The sequence below is a fragment of the Cyprinodon tularosa genome, unplaced genomic scaffold (genome assembly GCF_016077235.1).
Source record: "Cyprinodon tularosa strain WSP-4 unplaced genomic scaffold, ASM1607723v1 ctg102, whole genome shotgun sequence".
Lineage (NCBI taxonomy): Eukaryota > Metazoa > Chordata > Actinopteri > Cyprinodontiformes > Cyprinodontidae > Cyprinodon > Cyprinodon tularosa.
In genome coordinates, this window is record NW_024037805.1 from 1,295,210 (window position 1) to 1,312,642 (window position 17,433).

General features: G+C 37.8%; 3 protein-coding genes across 3 annotated transcripts in view; 2 read left to right on the forward strand and 1 right to left on the reverse strand.

The window, feature by feature from the left end:
* Positions 1 to 778: 778 nt before the first annotated feature.
* Positions 779 to 2,698, forward strand: LOC119779448 (myeloid-associated differentiation marker homolog). The gene has a single exon (XM_038279099.1). The coding sequence runs from the start codon at positions 900 to 902 to the stop codon at positions 1,788 to 1,790; it is 891 nt and encodes a 296-aa protein (XP_038135027.1). The 5' UTR covers positions 779 to 899; the 3' UTR covers positions 1,791 to 2,698.
* A 4,573-nt stretch (positions 2,699 to 7,271) lies between these two features.
* Positions 7,272 to 9,216, forward strand: LOC119779456 (myeloid-associated differentiation marker homolog). The gene has a single exon (XM_038279110.1). The coding sequence runs from the start codon at positions 7,427 to 7,429 to the stop codon at positions 8,306 to 8,308; it is 882 nt and encodes a 293-aa protein (XP_038135038.1). The 5' UTR covers positions 7,272 to 7,426; the 3' UTR covers positions 8,309 to 9,216.
* Positions 9,217 to 15,205: 5,989 nt separating this feature from the next.
* nfatc4 (nuclear factor of activated T cells 4) overlaps positions 15,206 to 17,433 on the reverse strand; it is a 44,690-nt gene continuing 42,462 nt past the window's right edge. Inside the window, exon 13 of the mRNA XM_038279551.1 lies at positions 15,206 to 15,476. Coding sequence (XP_038135479.1) covers positions 15,415 to 15,476 — 62 coding nt within the window. The 3' untranslated portion in view covers positions 15,206 to 15,414. The remainder of the gene's footprint in view (positions 15,477 to 17,433) is intronic.

The window sequence follows — 17,433 nt, forward strand, 5'->3', positions numbered from 1 at the left end:
TAATGAGCAAAAAAGGGAAGAACTAAAGAATTCCCGAATTTCAAATCTAAACATAACGGGAAGTATCACAGAAGAGAACAATGCCGGTAATATAAAAGGTAACCAATAGGTGGCAGTATTGCCATATAGAAGAGTTTCATATTTCTCATGGTGGATCTGTCAAGGTTTATGGTTTAGGCTCAAAGGTAAACAAAACCCTGGAGTAGCATGATGATTTGGAGGATTTCAATGAGGACCAAGAGGCAATAACTCTCAACAAGCCAAGAAGAAGAAAGGACATGGTGTGGGGGAAAAAAAGAACTTGCATAATGGCACAAGAGATCAGGATAAAGAGTGTAGGATGAGACCAGAACCAGGGAGTTATAAAGCTGTTAAAACAGGAACGCTAATGACACTTTCAGCTAACTTTAATGAGCACATGGAAATAAACAGGAGGGCAAGGCTTAAAGAATGTAGCACTAGGAAAATGGTCAAAATAGGAACATAAAATAAAAACGAGAACCCAAACATGCCTAGATCACAATAGAATCTTTGAAAATGTGCAAAATATAAAGTAGTATGAAAAGTATGAGAGCTCTGTGTTTACACCTTGAAGCTTTCTCTCTCTTGTTCTTTTTCCTGAAAAGAGATCACTCGGGACCAACTCTTTAAATATTACTTGTTGTTGTATCTGCGATTCATAGAAAACAATAAGAACCTTGTGTATCTGGTAAAAATGCTGTGTGGGAGGATTGGGCAGAACTGCGAGCTCTTGGTCTCACATTGATTTATCTTGTGCTTCATGAAGTCATTACAGTTTAGCAGACGTCTAAAACCTTTCGTTTAAAGCTGGTGGAAAACATCTGAGAAGACAAGTAGAAAAGGAAACAAAATTTGCTAACTTTGAACAAAATCTCATCATGCCTTTTGCGTTGAAGACCAGCCCTTTGCTTTGGACACGGTTGGCTGCCCTGGCCTTCACCTGCATAGCTTTCTCTATGGCTGCTCTTGGAGGCAGATTCATTGACCACACCGGAGCCTTTTGTATCTTCTGCTGGGCTTTTAGCTTTGGCGGGACTCTCCTAGTCATTCTAGTTGAGCTTTTCAACCCACTGACCAGAGCTCCTCTCTCCTGGAAGAACTTCCACATCACCTTTGCATGCTACTCTTTCCTCCTCTGCATGTCGGCCTCCTTCATCTTTCCTATTTACTTCCTTAAGGACTCCATTGTTGTTTTTGCTCCGAGCCAGCTCCGTGACCTTCGCATCGTGTCCAGCGTTTCCTCCTGTGTTGCCACTTTGGCCTACATGAATGAGGTCAGACTCACCAAGGCTTACCGAGGTGAGGTTTCTGGCTACATGACTACCTGTCCAGGCCTGCTGAAAGTCTTGGAGACCTTTGTGGCCTGCATCCTCTTTGTCTTCATCAATGACCCGGTCTCATATGACCAGCATCATTCAGTCAAGTACTGTATGTCTGTTTATTGCATCTGCTTCATCCTGTCTGCCTTCATCATTCTGCTCTGCATTGGCGAGTGCACTTACCTCCTCCCCTTCCCATTCCCTCGTTTCCTGTTCACCCATGCTTTGTTGGCTGTCTTCCTCTATCTGTCAGCGGCGATGATCTGGGTGATCTTCAACTTTGTCCCCAGGTACGGCGGTCACAATGAGCGGCCGCACAACTGCTGGTCCTCTGAGGGCTTGTGCAGTTGGGATAAAGACATGTTGATAGCCGTGCTGACCGGCATTAACTTTATCCTCTACCTGATTGATCTCATCTACTCCATCCCTCTGGTCCTTGTCAGCACATGACTTTGGGAAAAGGAAGTTAGGCTGACAGTGTGTTTAAAGGGAAATTTAAGTTGTGAAATTTAAGAAGAAGTGACGTAAAATCACTTTTTAGTCAATAAACAGAAATCTAATGCTTAAAAAGTTTTTTAAAGCTTTTTATTCAGGTTTACATTTTGTTCTCCTGTTACATTTCTATAGTGACAAGCAATACTATCTTAATAAAAACAGAATAGAAATAGTTACTTGTCAAGGAGAATTCTGGCAGCTTCAGGATCCCTTTTAAAATCTTACCTGATGTTTGTCCTATTTTTTCATGTCTCCGGTTTCTTATCTTTAATTTTTTATTTTGTATTTCTTGAGGACGCTAAACCCAATTATTGAGCTGCTGTTGCATATTCATCAATTTCAGGCAATAAAAAGAGAAATTGTTACGCAATATCCGTTTAAAAAAGGCCTGGTGTTTATTGTTCGCTTCCTTCAACTTTTTCGAGACATTTTTTCTCAGTTTTAAGAAAACACATGTAAGAATGTTTTAACGACATGTTGTGATTGAAAGAAAAGTAGGTTGTTTAATTTAAAACGTTTTTTTCTGTGTCAGAAGGTTAATGTTACAAAAACCTATTAAGTGATAGAATTAAATATTTTTCATTAATGCTATCTATTAATGCTATCAATTAATAATTATTTATTAATTAATAGATAGCATTAAATAACTTTTTTTTAACTATATAACCTTATTTAGCAAAAAGCTTGTGTATAAATGTATCAGAAAAAGCAAAAACAATAGTGGTTTTCTGTAATTTCTTTAATCTGTACAACTTAAAACACGATGCAGTGCTTAATACAATTAGTCTTTTTTTATCAGTTGTTTTATTATCTTGTTTAATTTGTCATTGCTTGTCTAATGTGATTATTATTTTCATTATAGTGGTTTTGTCAAACTTTGTGCTTGTCAGATGTTAAATATCTAATTGCATAGCTGCTGATGGAGAATATTACAATTTTAAATGTCTGGAGTTATACTTTAATGTCATTTAAAGTCTTTATGTTTTCACTTTTCTAAAGCATCCATCTGTAGATTGTAGATTTCCAACAATAAAACATGTTTGAATTGTGAGGTGGCAAAAGATTTTTTTAAGCAAAGTCACTTAAATCAAAGGGAAATATGTTGACAAAAGTTAACATAACAGTTTTTGCTCCTGATTGATTGGTTGATTTTATGATGATATGCAATTACTAAGTTTAATTCTTTAAGTTTCATTGTTTATAATCATTGCTATTTCATAATAATTTATTAACATTGTCCACTGGCTTAATTACAGGTGACATTTTTAGTTTTTAGATTTTTTTTTTACAGAAAAATCTGTCTCCTATTGATCCCTTTTTAATTATATTGAAAGATGAGTTCTGACTTTCATTTATTCAGGCCTCAGAGCTGCAAGCGTTAAGGGAGAGGGGTTGTTTATACTATAAGGGAGTGTTTGAGATAAAAAATAATAGTTCTCATAACATGCCAGACTGTTTCTCGAAGTTTATTTCATAAAATTTTATGTTGGCTCCAACTGTCTTTAAACGTTTACAGTAATTGTATGTGGAGACCTTCACAGCCTTTCTGCAGGGTTTTAGTTAGGGAAACACAAAGTTGGTGTAACCAGAACAGGGCTAGACGTTATGCCATCTTGTTCTCTTTTTCTTTGCAAAGACAATAAAGTACCGACTGAGTGAATTCCCATCCATCCCCTTTATTGAACTGGACTTCATAGTTAAATACCTTTTTCCAACTAAAGTTGTAAGCTTCATTCAATAAAAAAAAAAACAGTATGAGGCTGAAAAGGAAACGTACAATTGATTAATAATAAAACAATAGTACATTTCTTATATTTGTTTGTGCTAAATACAAATTTATCATCTCCTATAATAATGTCAATTAACAGAGAATTAATTTCCTTCTTAATTTGACCCATTGGTTCTGGACTGCTGAGGGAAAATACTTTTATCAAACAGAACTTTTAAAAATTAAAAACATTCTTAAATCCAGAACTTCCAGTGCTCGTTGAATGTGTTAGACCTCCGTTTGGAAAAAAAAAAAAAAAATCATCATAAGAGATGTTACTTTTTTTTTGTATTTAAATGGGAAAACAGATCCAGGCCTTATATGGCAACATGAGGGTGATATTATTGTAACTTAGAGAAGTTTCTAAGTGTCTGCATTCATAAACTAAAAAGGAAAAGTCTGCCTTTATCCATTAAGAATGTAGCTCTTGAGTTACATGAAGCATGTTTGTGATTTGATAAGCCCTATCTGCTGAGTTTAAAATCAAGCCAAACCTAAGAACCATAAAAATCCATTGATTTTACTGGTAGCAATGACTAAAGTAATTTACATGAAAAATGAAAAGCAAAAAAAAAGCTAAAACCTGGGTCCAGGCACAAGTAGAGCAGGAGCTCATTTCACAAAACCTGAATTTATTAATCCCAGAAGGCTCATGGTGGTGTGAAGAGTGCATCCTGGCTTCATCCGTTCCACAAATGCTCCACAGGTGTGGCTACTTCAACCCAGCGGTAAGTTATCAAACTAAATGCTGGTCTGCAGTTTTCTTCAAGAGACCATGAGGTCGACCACAAATGTTGTTGATTCAGCATCGCCTAAAATACACATTTGCTGAAACACATTCGATTCTCTTAAATAAAAACATCTTAATTTAAAGAGTCACTTGCTTCATTTTTCTCAAATTAACAATTAACCAAAAACAAGAAACAGTATATGTCAATATGGCAACTTGTACAGATCTTAAAGTTTCTAGATTGATATATTTTTTTTCCATAATTTTGTGTCTCTCTCCTAAACAGGGATTTCAATCTTTGACTTTAAAGCAGGGGGCTCAGGACTGAACCCTGGGTACTTCATATAGTCATCAAGCCTTAAAACTTTTATCAAACATCAGATGTGTTTAATCACTTTTTGTTACACAATTCTATTTTTCCCAGAATTCACACTGGGAGAAAATGACCTTTAACTTAAACAGAGGAAGACCTATCTTAGAAAGAATCCAGAGAGGAAGTGGTTTGAAAGCAATAAGGTGTGTTCAGATAATGTATGTACTGTAGGCCTAACTATAGCTTACTCCTAGACAAGGCAAGTTTATTTATATAGCACACAAACAGTGCAAACACAATTTAAAATGCTTTATATGAATTAAACAATAGAATAAAAGAAAATCAAAAGCAGAATAAAAGCAAGTAGACTCAAACCGGTTACAGAAAGGGCCGTGTGGCTGTAGGTTTTCTTTCCAACCAAGCAATAGCACACCAGACTCCATTCATCTCATCAAATCATCATGTTCAGATTGGACTCAGTTGATGAGAGGACTGGAGTCTGGTGTGGTGTTGCTTGTTTGGAAAGAATACCTGCAGCCACACGGCCCTTTCTGGAGCCAGTTTGAGACCCCTGAGGTAAAAACATGATAACAGCAGCTAGTAAAACATATGAAACATTGAATCTTTGGTTTTCAATTAACAGAATCCCCTTCATGAGCTCCAGAGTGTGTGCATAAGTGTGCTGTTCAGCAAACCTATAACATTAAGGAAAGCTGTGTCAAAAGAACAAAAAAGTATTCCACATAATTGTGATGTTTATCCTAATGTTATTACGTTTAATATTGTAGAATCCTTCATTAATGTATTTAAATCTTTTCTGGAGGGGGAAGGTTATGAAGATGTGCCTATTTTCCTTTTAATGCCAGAAACCCGTTTCTGGTGGTGCAGCAAATAGTGACTTTTCAGCAACGTACCAAAGTGGAAAATCCAAGCCCAGATCAGATCATCCGTATAATGGTAAAGGCCTGGATCTGCTCTATGTCCAGCGGTCTGCACAGTACCAGATTTTATCCTGAGGAAAGCCATAAGGCTCATGTAATTATAAGAAAATTCAAACATGGAGATTTATCTGATCCCCTTAAAAGATAAGTAGTCTATTATAGGTCATTCTGTCAAACTTAGAACAACACCTGTCTTTAAAAGCACATTCAACCGTGACAATGTACAAACAGAAAATTATAAAGGTAATAATAGTTTAGAATACCATAATAATAATCACTGCTGATTGAGCAGATAAGGCGCCACAATCAAATAAGCCTGGGTGACAGCCTGTTTAGGAGCAGGCTGGTTGCACAGAATAAATCACCATGGTAACTTATATTTTACTGCTTTGTGAAATTGGGTTGGGGCTACGTTATTTACAGAAAATCCCAACTTTAATCCTGATTTTCCTCTCATGAAATAGGCCTCAAGACATGGAGCAGGGAAACAAAAAGCACCAGCAGCATGGCTCAAAGAGATAAGGAGAGAGTTGCAAACTGAACATTTGACCCGGAAACAAGTAGAAGACAGGAACCTATGTGGCAAGTTCTATTAGTGAACCACGTGAGAGTGTTTTAGAGAAGCAGATGGTTACAATCACATGGACTGTAGTGAGCCTGAAGGAGGAAGACTAATAGACATGAATGAAGTGGACAAAAACAAAGATCCAAAAAAACTTATGGAAAACTGAACATAATGTGTCATGTACTCTAGATTGGGGGAATGGTGGCCTAGTGGTTAGGGCATAGAGCTTGGAATCCTGAGGTTGTGAGTCTGAAACCCACTCCCAAAGACTGCCACTCTGGGTCTCTGAGTATGACCCTTAACCTTCGATTGTTCCCTGGGCGCCACACAATGGCAGCCCACTGCTCCCCATGGAGATGGCTTAGATGCAGACGTACATTTCTCCAATGTGAGCTCAATAAAGTTCAATTGTTTTTAATTTTTTTTATTACGCTAAAAGGTCAAGAGTGAACTTGTAAGATAAATAAAGAAAATATATATTTAATGAGTCTGCAGGCCAAGTAGGCAAGACTAAAAAAAATAAATAACCCAACAGTAAATAAAACGGTAGAAATATATAAACAACCTAAACAAAGAGAAACAACCTTTAGTAGAATCACTACCCTCATTTCTGGAAGATCTCAGCTCAAATCATGGTTTGGGTTCCTGATGTTTAAAAGTACTTTTGAAATATACATATAATCCTCACTTTGGCTGAGAATCAGATTTCTAGAGTTCTTCAGTTTCTTTACAGCAAATCGGGAACACATGAGAGAAGCCATGTTAAGAAGATGATGACAGACACGCTGAGAGGGCCAGTAAAAGTTTTGGCGCCACTCCAGTCACCAGGAAAATGAGCATGGAGGCTCATAATGAAGGAGGTTCATCTCAGGAATGCCATTAACGTTCTAATTACCTACATTCAACAACTAGAGGGAAAAGTTGTTTTCTTTGGGGTGATTTGACCAGAAGTAATTCGGTGTTGTGACCATGGTAAACACAGCACAGCCTTTACTTGTGATTTGGAACTCAGTGTTTATGCTACAAAGTGAGCATCTGCAAGTCATGAGAAACAATAAGAACATTGTGTGCCTGGGAAAACGCTGTGTAGGAGGACTGGGCAGAACAGCAAGCTTTTGGTCAGTCATCTTGGGCTTCATTAAGTCATTACAGTTTAGCAGACATCTAAAACACACCTTTTTTGGCTTATTTTTTACAGCTTACCCTGTTTAGGGCTGGTGGTAAAAATCTAAGAGGGTCGGTCCAAAAAGGAAGAACATTCAGCAAATTTCATCATGCCAGTTGTCCTAAAGACCAGCGCTCTGCTTTGGATACGGTTGGCTGCCCTGGCCTTCTTATGCGTGGCCTTCTCTATAGCCATTCATGGGGGGAAACTCCCGCATGGCACTGGGGATTTTTGCATCTTCTGCTGGGGCCTTAGTTTCAGCGGGACTCTTCTTGTCATCCTGGTGGAGCTATTTGGCCTGCAGACCAGAGCTCCTGTCTCCTGGAAGAACTTCCCCATCACCTTTGCCTGTTATGCTGCCCTGCTCTGCCTGTCGGCCTCCATCATCTTTCCTCTTTACTTCCTGAAGGGTTCCATTGGTCAAAGTGAGGTCCACGACTTCCGCCTTTTGTCCACCATTTTCTCATGCCTAGCCACCGTTGCCTATTTAGGCGAGGTCATTCTCACCAAGGCTCGTCCCGGTGAGGTTTCGGGCTACATGGCTACCACTCCTGGTCTGCTGAAAGCATTGGAGACTTTTGTGGCCTGCATCATCTTTGTCTTCATCAGTGAACCTGTGTTGTATGATCATCACTATACGGGCAAGTACTGCATGTCTGTGTATTGCATCTGCTTCATAGTGTCTACGGTCATCATCCTGCTCTGCATCAGCGGCCGCACCGGCTGCCTCCCCTTCCCATTTACTCGTTTCCTCTACACTTACGCCATGCTGGCTGTCGTCCTTTATCTGTCAGTGACAGTCATCTGGCCAGTCTTCCACTTTGACCCCAGGCATGGCGGTCAGAAACAGAGGCCACACAACTGCACCTCCACAATGGGTTTGTGCAGTTGGGATAAGGCCATGGCGGTGGCCGTGCTGACCGGGGTCAACTTTATCCTCTACCTGGCTGATCTAATCTACACCAACCGCCTGATGTTCGTAAGCACCTGATTGTAGCAAATGGGAATGGGCTGCCAATTAACAACTGAATTTAGTCACACAATTCATGGCTGTAAAACTGCTGTCAAAGATCCTGCTACAAGAGAGTGTTTCTGTACTACACAGTAAATATATTAGCTCTGATATTAGCAAAGATAACTGACCTAAATTATTTTTGAGTTTTGAGATGAACTTAGTGGTGTGTTTTTCTTTCGTTCATGGGTCTATTTGGTCTCCCAGTAATATTTGCTCCTTAGAGGACTGTAATAATTCATGATGGCAGCAGCCTTCATACTGAGCCCCCAGTAACCAAATTAATTCCAGGGATTCCCACCATCAACAGTGGGAGGAACAAAGGCAAAGTCATCAGTCATACAACGGCTCACTCCAAATGAAAGAAGCCTTAACCAGCAGATATGCTGTTTTCATCACAGTAAAGAAAATAAATGCAAAATCAAACATGATGCTTAACAGAGAAGGTGGAGAATCAAAGAAGATATTCAGATGAAATAAGAATCAGTTTGTTTCCTTTTAAAGGAAAAATCGGCTCCGAGATTTCTTCTTGGCCTTTGTGGTTTTTGATCTCTGTCCAAACATCATGGACACAGTCATGCCGACTTGGAGTGAGTCATAAATACCAGGATTTTTTTCTTCAGGGTGTTTTTCCTCTTCATGAACATTCAATTTCAACAAATCTGTGTCCTCTGACCTTCACACACTGACTGCTGTCAGGGGGAAAATGTTTGGCTTCCTTTTTCAACAAAATCCTTTTGGTTTTACAAAGCAGACTATGGATATTTTAACTTCAGTCAACAAATAAAAAAATCACATTCTGTTAATGTAGGTTAAAGGAAAAGTCCGCTCATATTCAGAATTCAAACTTCTGAAAGTACTTTAAATATGACATTATTACATACTGTTCAATAATGATAAGTGTTTTTAATTAAGAGTAATTTCCATTTGAATGTGCTTTATTGGAGACATCCATGTTTGTCAAAGAACACTACTGCCACCTACTGGTTTGTGACGTCACAGTGCGGTATCGGCTGTTGATCAAGTCCCAGTGCTGTATCTGGTGTTTGTAACAACGCGCTAATATCCAAGTCATCTTGAAAAGCTTCTTCGAAATGTTGGCTACATATGACGTGTTTTTTTTCTCTGGCCAGAAGTTCGATGGCAAATCCTCCCTCTTCAAGTTGGCAATCCAACGACCAACCCTTCCGTGGAGGATCATCAATCGGAAAGGTGAAATAACAAGTTTTTTTCCCCCACTTTTACTCTATGTATTACAGCATCCAGCTGCCATGCACGTGGGCATTGTAAGTTTAACTATAGCTCTGGTAAATTTCAATGGTAAAGGCTTGAAATCTTAAATAATTCCCATTGATTTTGCTTGTAAAGCGGGGAGAATGGCGCTAGGTTTATCGCACCGTGACGTCACTGCAGGAAGACGACAGGAGTGAGGTGTTACTATATTTGGGGAAAAATGGCTGCTTCCAGACTCAGTGATCACAGCAAAAATTATGTTTTTATTTTTTACTGATTAACGCTAAATTATTGAAATCACCGTGAATGTATTAGTTTTAGGTATAGATAATGATCCATTGATTATTCCTTGCTGACTTGATTTTCCTTTACGTTGTCAGTCAGTGAAATGAAAGCTTTTTAAAAAGTTTAAAAAATATGTGAAATTGACAAAACAGAGCTTAAATCTTTAATGTGGGATTACATGTGGTCGACCAGAATCCCACTGACCAATACAGACAATAGTGATGTATAGAAAGACTTCTAGCAAGAAAACATCTGGATCTATTCTCTAACCTATGTTTTTTTGACCGCACATCAAATTTGCTACATTTTTCTTTCAGGATATGATTTTTTAAGGTTAATGTTGTGTTAACAATTATACTTTCCCTTTTTAATAATTAAATGAACCCAGAGTCTACAGCCGGATGCCATATTTTTTTGGTCTGTGTTTTAATGTATTGCTTGCATATATATAGAAGAATGTAAACATATAAACGTAGCTTCAGATTGCATACAGTTCGTATCCTTCAGGGGAAAATGATACATTATTCAGACTTCTCATAAAAAACCTTAATCAAAAAGCATCTGAAACTGAATAACGATGAGGCTTCTTATCTAATCTACTTGTGTTTACTCTGCCATTTCCATGGTCTGATGTGGCCAAGTGAACAACTCACACTAAATAAAAGACTCTAATGAAACAGGAGAATGATGTGCAGATTGCTGTAAGGTATCCATCCATCCATTTTCACGAGGGGTGCTGGTGCCTATCTCCAGCTGTCTACAGGCGAGAGGCGGGGTCCATCCTAGACAGGTCCCCAGTCCATCACAGGACAACACAGAGACACACAGGACAAACAACCATTCACACACACACACACTCACACCTAAGGAGAATTCAGAGCAGCCAATTAACCTATCAGTCATGTTTTTGGACTTTGGGAGGAAGTTGGATTACCCGGAGGGAACCCATGCATGCACAGAAATAACATGAAAACTCCATGCAGAATCGAACCCGGAACCTTCTTGCTGCAAGGCAGCAGTGTAACCCACTGCATCTGACTTTAAATCATGTGGGTTTCAAGTCAGATGCTGAGAAGCATCTGACTAGAAAAACGCCTAGGGGCCTCCGTGTTATTACAAACAGCAGCCTCTAACTATTGCTTGACTGCCACCAGAATTGACATACAGTAGACCCTTGGATAGGAGTGTGTGAATGTAAATTGAATAAGGAAAAAAATGGAGTGAAACTTGATTTAAGCCTGTTTGCGGTTGCCATGACCCAAAAGACTGAGTACAGTATTAGCACATGCTTGTGAATTATTGGAGGCAACTGGTAACAAGAAAAGGCTATACAGACAGTTATAAAGATTAAGATTGGACCATGAAGGCTTCTCACTACAAGGGAACAGTTCTACGACTACTGAAGATAATGATGATACTAACAATAATATTACACACAAAATTACAAAGAAAAGGTGAAAGCTTTATACATTTTTACATTTTTTTATGACATCTAAGTTCAAATGTAGTATAGGAGGTTTTGAGTCTGGCAGAAGTTAAGGTCTGATGTTTGAAGCTCTAACTCCCCCTAGTGGACATTAGAATAGTCACATACAAAAAAAAACTTATGAGGTTTAATTTAAAAAGATTTGTGTTTTTTATGCAGACAGACATTCTTGTAATACAGATAATGATGTTCCTTAAAAATAATTTTCTTTTTTATTATTTATTTTCAGTTCTGGATGAATTATTGTTCAGATGAACTGTAATCTATTATAAAATCACTGAATTCTGTTCAGAAATCCCTGAAGAAGTACTCATCAGACCATTTAAAAATATGATACAGTTGTTGGGTTCTTTGGGAGCAAATTCAATGACAAAAAGTGCTGTAAATCTTTCTTTTTCTGTTTTATAAAAGAAATAAATGGGATACAAATCTGAATTTATGTTTTATTCTTTTGCATTTCAACACTTTTAATGATGGAATGAATAAAGCAGTGAGCAATTATGCACATATAATACAAGATATATACAGATAATTATTGAAATCATAACACATAATAAGAGGGGGAGGGACGTGTCAGAATATGCATGAGGAATAATAATGATGTTATCACTAGTGGTCCTCAAGTGGTCCTCCTAAATTGTCAATCATTGTGTTAATATGTTTACGTAAGGCCGTCCTACGTGCTCGTTCCCATTTTCACTTACCAGTGGTGAGTCTGACATAGTGGAAAAATAGCAAATCTTCTTTTGGAAAGTAAGCTTGTATGAGCGATGCAAACAGAGTGTGCTAAAGGAGAAATTGGCACAGGCATAGTCTTGTACACGTTTAATAGACGTTCCCTCTCGGGAGCAGGTACAGGGTTTGGCATGTGCATTTTTTTTAAAGTGGAGAGGGCGGGTCTTTTCAAAAATTTGCGGAAACCCTCCACTATACCTTTCAGAGAAAAAGATCACCATTAATACTGTAGTAAGATTCGACCATTAACATGGAAGATGTGGAATATGAATTGTTTGGAAAGATCCTGTTAGACTAATTTTTTTTGCAGGGGTAGGCAGACTAGAAAATAGAAATATGGTTCTTAATGGTTCATAATATTAACTTTAGTAATAGAGACGTACAAAAGCCGATTGTTTCCAAAGTGTATGATATGCTAAGGAGATTTATGAAATCTTGCCCACTGTCATAGACAAACACACGTGAAGATGCAGAAAAAAGAGAAAACTAAAGTTACCTTATCATCGCTTGATATTTTGATATTGAAAATGTTTTTTTCCTAAGATACACATGAAGTGCAGATAATGCATTAGTTGGGGGTCTTTCATCTCACTCAAGGAGTAGCACTAAAAGCCGCTGGGTATGTGTAACCTTTGAACTCTCTGGCAGACACCAGGCTTTATATAGTCACGGCGGATCTGGATTAGCCCTGAAACCCATCGCTCTTAACACAGTCTGTTGCTTAATCCATGTATATGCAACCTGACTCTGTTTCACACAAGTAGAAAGGCTAAAGTAGAAAATGTCCCTTAGTTTTTGGGACACAGACCCACAGAAAACCTGTTTCTCATCAGATTTCCCAGGGTTTAACATTTTAGGTCATTTTGTCACTTAGACGATATGTGCTTCATTACCCATGATACATTTAGAATGCATCTGCATGGAGCCAAGTGTCCATGGGGATTTTGTTCACAAACTATAGATGCAACTAATCAGCAAATTTTCATTTTCACTTTTCAAGAATCTGTACACTTTAAAGCAACACATTTCACACAGTGATTTAGGTTATTATGAACAGGTCTTTCTCAAGGCACCTTACAATTAAACCAGATCATGCAGTCAAATTGATTTAAAGTTTTCTCTCTAAGGAAAACCAGTTAATTGCATCGACTCATTGACTGGAGGTCAATCCCTTACACTAAGCATGCTTGTAGCGACAGTAGAGAGGAAAAACTCCCTTTTAACAGGAAGAAACCTCCAATAGAACCAGGCTCAGTGTGAGCGGCCATCTTCTGAAGTCGACTGGGGTTCAAGGAGACAGAAGCAAAGATACAAAAAGCAGCTGTAAAAGGCGGCCCCGTCCAGGAAACACACAGCCTGGCAGACGAGCTCCGAACCGACTCCCATGTCAGAGGATGAAGAGAGCACATCCAGCCAGTCACGGTCAGAGAAACAGGACTACACTGAAAAATACTGGGATTGTGTGTTCCTAAGTGAACTGACCGTAGTCTGTATAACTATCTAAAAAAAGGCATCATTATGAGGCTTATAGGATGTGAGGGAGTCTGAAAACTGATCTTTAGACGAGACAAACTCAGGAACCCTTTAAAAAAAAGTTCTGCTGCAGTTATACAGTGAAACTAAAGAAAAATCTATAATTAAAACCGGTTTCAACATTCATAGACAAAATAATGTTTTCATTTTCTCTGAAGAAAAAATGGTTTTCTTGACATTGTGCTTGTGAAATTATAGTTTATCCAAATTACAAATATATCATAATTTAACTTTTTATGTCCTTTGTTTGTTTTTTGGGGGGGAGGAATCTTGAAAATTGAGTAGGAACAAATATGTGTTGAAAGCAAGAAACGGAGAATAGAAGGTTTGAGAAATTATTTGAGCTAATAATCCGATCACAGAAAACACTTCCAGCTTTCTTTTTCAGCCAATTTAAAAGTGAAATGCTCCAGACTTTAGAGTCAGAGTGACCTTGTTTGCCTATTCTTGGACTGGGAATGTATGCCTAGAAAGATAAATAACATGTAAAATCACTGCCAGGGACAACAGTTATGTGTAGATGTTTAATATATAAACATGAAAATTCTCACTAGTAAATAAGAGTTTTGATAATCACAAAAACAATATTTCTTCTCATTTCTGAATTAAACTGGCAAAAAATCCAAACAACACACCAAGTCAGGGACTGTATGGAGTTTTGAATATAAGGGTTCATTTGTACAGGTACAGGTATATAAACAATACATTAGTAAGTTACGTAAATAAGTCAGAAGGGATCGACCTTGTTGAAATGTGACCATAGAATGTAGTCCTGAGGAGCCCAAATAAGTGAAATCTGTAGACTCAGATTTATGGTCACGTATATTAAGTACACGATGTAATCCCCATCTGCTAATAAGATCTGAATCAATATGAAGGGTTATTAGACAAGACCATCAAGCTTTTCATTCTTTTACCCAGGCCCGCTGAAAATAATATTTTATGCAACAGCATTTCCCTTGCCACATCTACAAAAATTAAATAAATGACGGAGCAAATTATTAAAATGTATTTAACATCAAGTTTTTGGATTTCCACTAAAACATGCAGGCCTCTAGAGGAGTGTAGAAGCTATCAAGGCCAACATAAGTTTAAAATGTGCAACTGCATCAACAGAAAGAAAGACTTCTGGTTGGAAAGAATTGTAGAACATCTCCTACAGCTGCTTCACTAACTTTGCAAAGTCATAATTTGTTTTAAAACTATTTCAGAATCTGTTTACATAAATTTTCTGAACAAAATCTCTTGTTTAAACATTTCTAAGCAGCACAGAAGATGTTTAAACAGAAGGGTTCTATAAAATCTACTGCAAAATACATCTAAACATTTTGAACAATTAAGCATCTTGGGGCAAGAAGTAAAGTAGTTTGGTAACTTTAACCCTTTAAATTTGTAACTGAGAAAATAAACCATTCAACTATGAGAAAATGAATGATCGATAATTAACATTTTCTTATTTGCAAGACTATTGTGCGAATAAAGATAACTATATGAAAGTTTATTATCAATCATAATTAATCAATTCTTTATTCAAAATTTTGTTTAAGGGTTTATTTCTGGCTAAAAATTAAAGACACCAAAAGACACACCAGAGTCATACAGAATAATTTCTTATATAATTTATTTTGGCAGATATCTTAAAACATGAGTTCCCTTCAATAAACAGTGGTTAAAAAAGGACTGCATACATCTCCTAACAGATCCTCCTGTCAGTTATGTGCTACTGCAGTAACCCATCTGAACACCGACTGCAAAGGGAATTTAAAAAGCATGTTTCAATGTCTCCCAGGGTCCATCATGAGCTGTGCTGAGATCAGTTGGACTGGTTGTTCATGGACTGGTAGGCCTGGATGTCCTCTCCGATGAACTCTGACACTGTGAGGGGAGCAGAATAAAAGAGGGAAAAAATGTAATTGCATCTATCCACAGCATATCTACAGCTCAGAAGCTTAAAATCAACACAAATTCTGTTTTATCTTTTCTTCCAATCATTAAAAGCGATTTTAATCTAAAGTTCTGCAGGCTTTCTGTAGGACGTATTTGTGCTTTAGCTGCGTTTCACTCATTCACTTAAGTCCAGCCATGTACTCCAAAGTATTTTATTGAATGAATGTGAGGAAAATCAAATAATACAATCGTGGGAAAAATATAATGAGACGATCCCATTTAATGTTGAGTGCAACCAGTTGTATGTCTGGGTTATAACAAATATCCCATGCTTTCACATTGAACTTTGTACAGTCTATCATCTAAGACAGCGATCTACAACGTTTTCACTGCCAAATTGATGTCTCCTTGACCCCCAAAGTGATGGCGAGATGGAGCGGGGAACCCCTACTTATATAAATTGTATGAAATTATGTTAGATCAAACTAGTCCTATAGTCACTCTATTACAGATTGAGTCATGTAATGAAAGTAATTTCTCCCTGGGATTATTAAAGTATTTCTGATTCGGATTCCTGGTTGATGGGACAGGTGTTGTGAATGAAACGGTGCCCAACTTGAAAGAGCTCCTGTGTGTTGCTGAATGTGTGCATTGATGACTGAAAGACATCTTCTGCCTCCATTTATCTGTATACTACAGTGTGTTGAATTCATGTTAATGTGGATTTAAAGACATTTTAATTAGTGGAAAAAATTGCAGGGGGGAATATAAAGAAAAGTCTAATCAACCAAAACTTTCACGACCCCCATGCAGTACCTCCGGGGACCACCTAGGGGTCACAGACCCCTGTTGAAGACCTCTGATCTAAGAGAAGAATGACTATGAAGCAACAGCGAACCATGAAACCATGAACAACCACCTAAACTGAATGGTTCAGGTCACGTGTGAAACCTGAGGCCTGCGGGCCGATTCTTGCCAATCACAGAGAGTCTGTAACGGACGCTCAAATGCTGAAAAAAAAACACGTTTAGGTACGTCGGTATGTCAGCCACGTCAACTTTAAAGCGACACGTCGAGTGAAAACATCTGTGCTATCTGGTGAAATAATTGCTACTGAATGAGGAACGTAGGAAATCCTTTTTATCCGGATCTTTTCAGCAGAACCTGAATGTTCCTGAATGTTTCTGAACTTCTGTGTAATCTGGCTAAATAAAGGTGTCACTGCACATCCAGTATACCTGGACTGCATCCAGTATTTTAAATTTCTTTCAATATATTATGATGATACATTTAAAGAGTGAAATATGAGGTTCTATTGTAGGATTGTGGCTTAATTCACAAAACAAAGTTGAACTAGTTCATTTATAGGTTTGTGAACTTAGATCATTTTTTTGAAAAAATGAACTATGAAGGTGAGCTAGTTCATTTGTGTCATCTGTGCGAACTGAACTTTGAGCTCATCGTTTTTATTTATGAACTGGTGCAACATTGACTACAGGCATCTGTTTTTTTTTTTTTTTTATAAAGAGTACAAAGTAGCTGATCTGCTAAATGAAAGAAAAAAATCATAATACTAGAGCAGTGTGCTGCTTTTAAATGACAAAATGAAATAAAAAATGTAATATTTTTCTGAAACTTAAAGACAATGAGGCCTGAAATAGAAAAGAAAAAAAAACGGAAACTGATTATTCCTCTCCTTAATGTAAGGAGAGGAATAAACAAAGAAGCAGCCAAGATCTCCATGGTGACTCTGGAGGAGCTGCAAAAACCTACAGCTCTGGTGGGAAAAAAAATATATATATCAACATGGGTATAGCTATAGGTCACAGATTTGGCCTATATGGCAGTGTGGGAAATATGGCCTTCTTGCATAAACTGCGTGTTTGAAATTTAACATGCGTTCCATCTGAGCACAGCATGCCCATGGCGAAACATGAATCTGACA

Coding starts and splice junctions, on each gene's coding strand:
- LOC119779448 (XM_038279099.1), top strand. CDS start 900: ATGCCTTTTGCGTTGAAGACCAGCCCTTTGCTTTGGACACGGTTGGCT.
- LOC119779456 (XM_038279110.1), top strand. CDS start 7,427: ATGCCAGTTGTCCTAAAGACCAGCGCTCTGCTTTGGATACGGTTGGCT.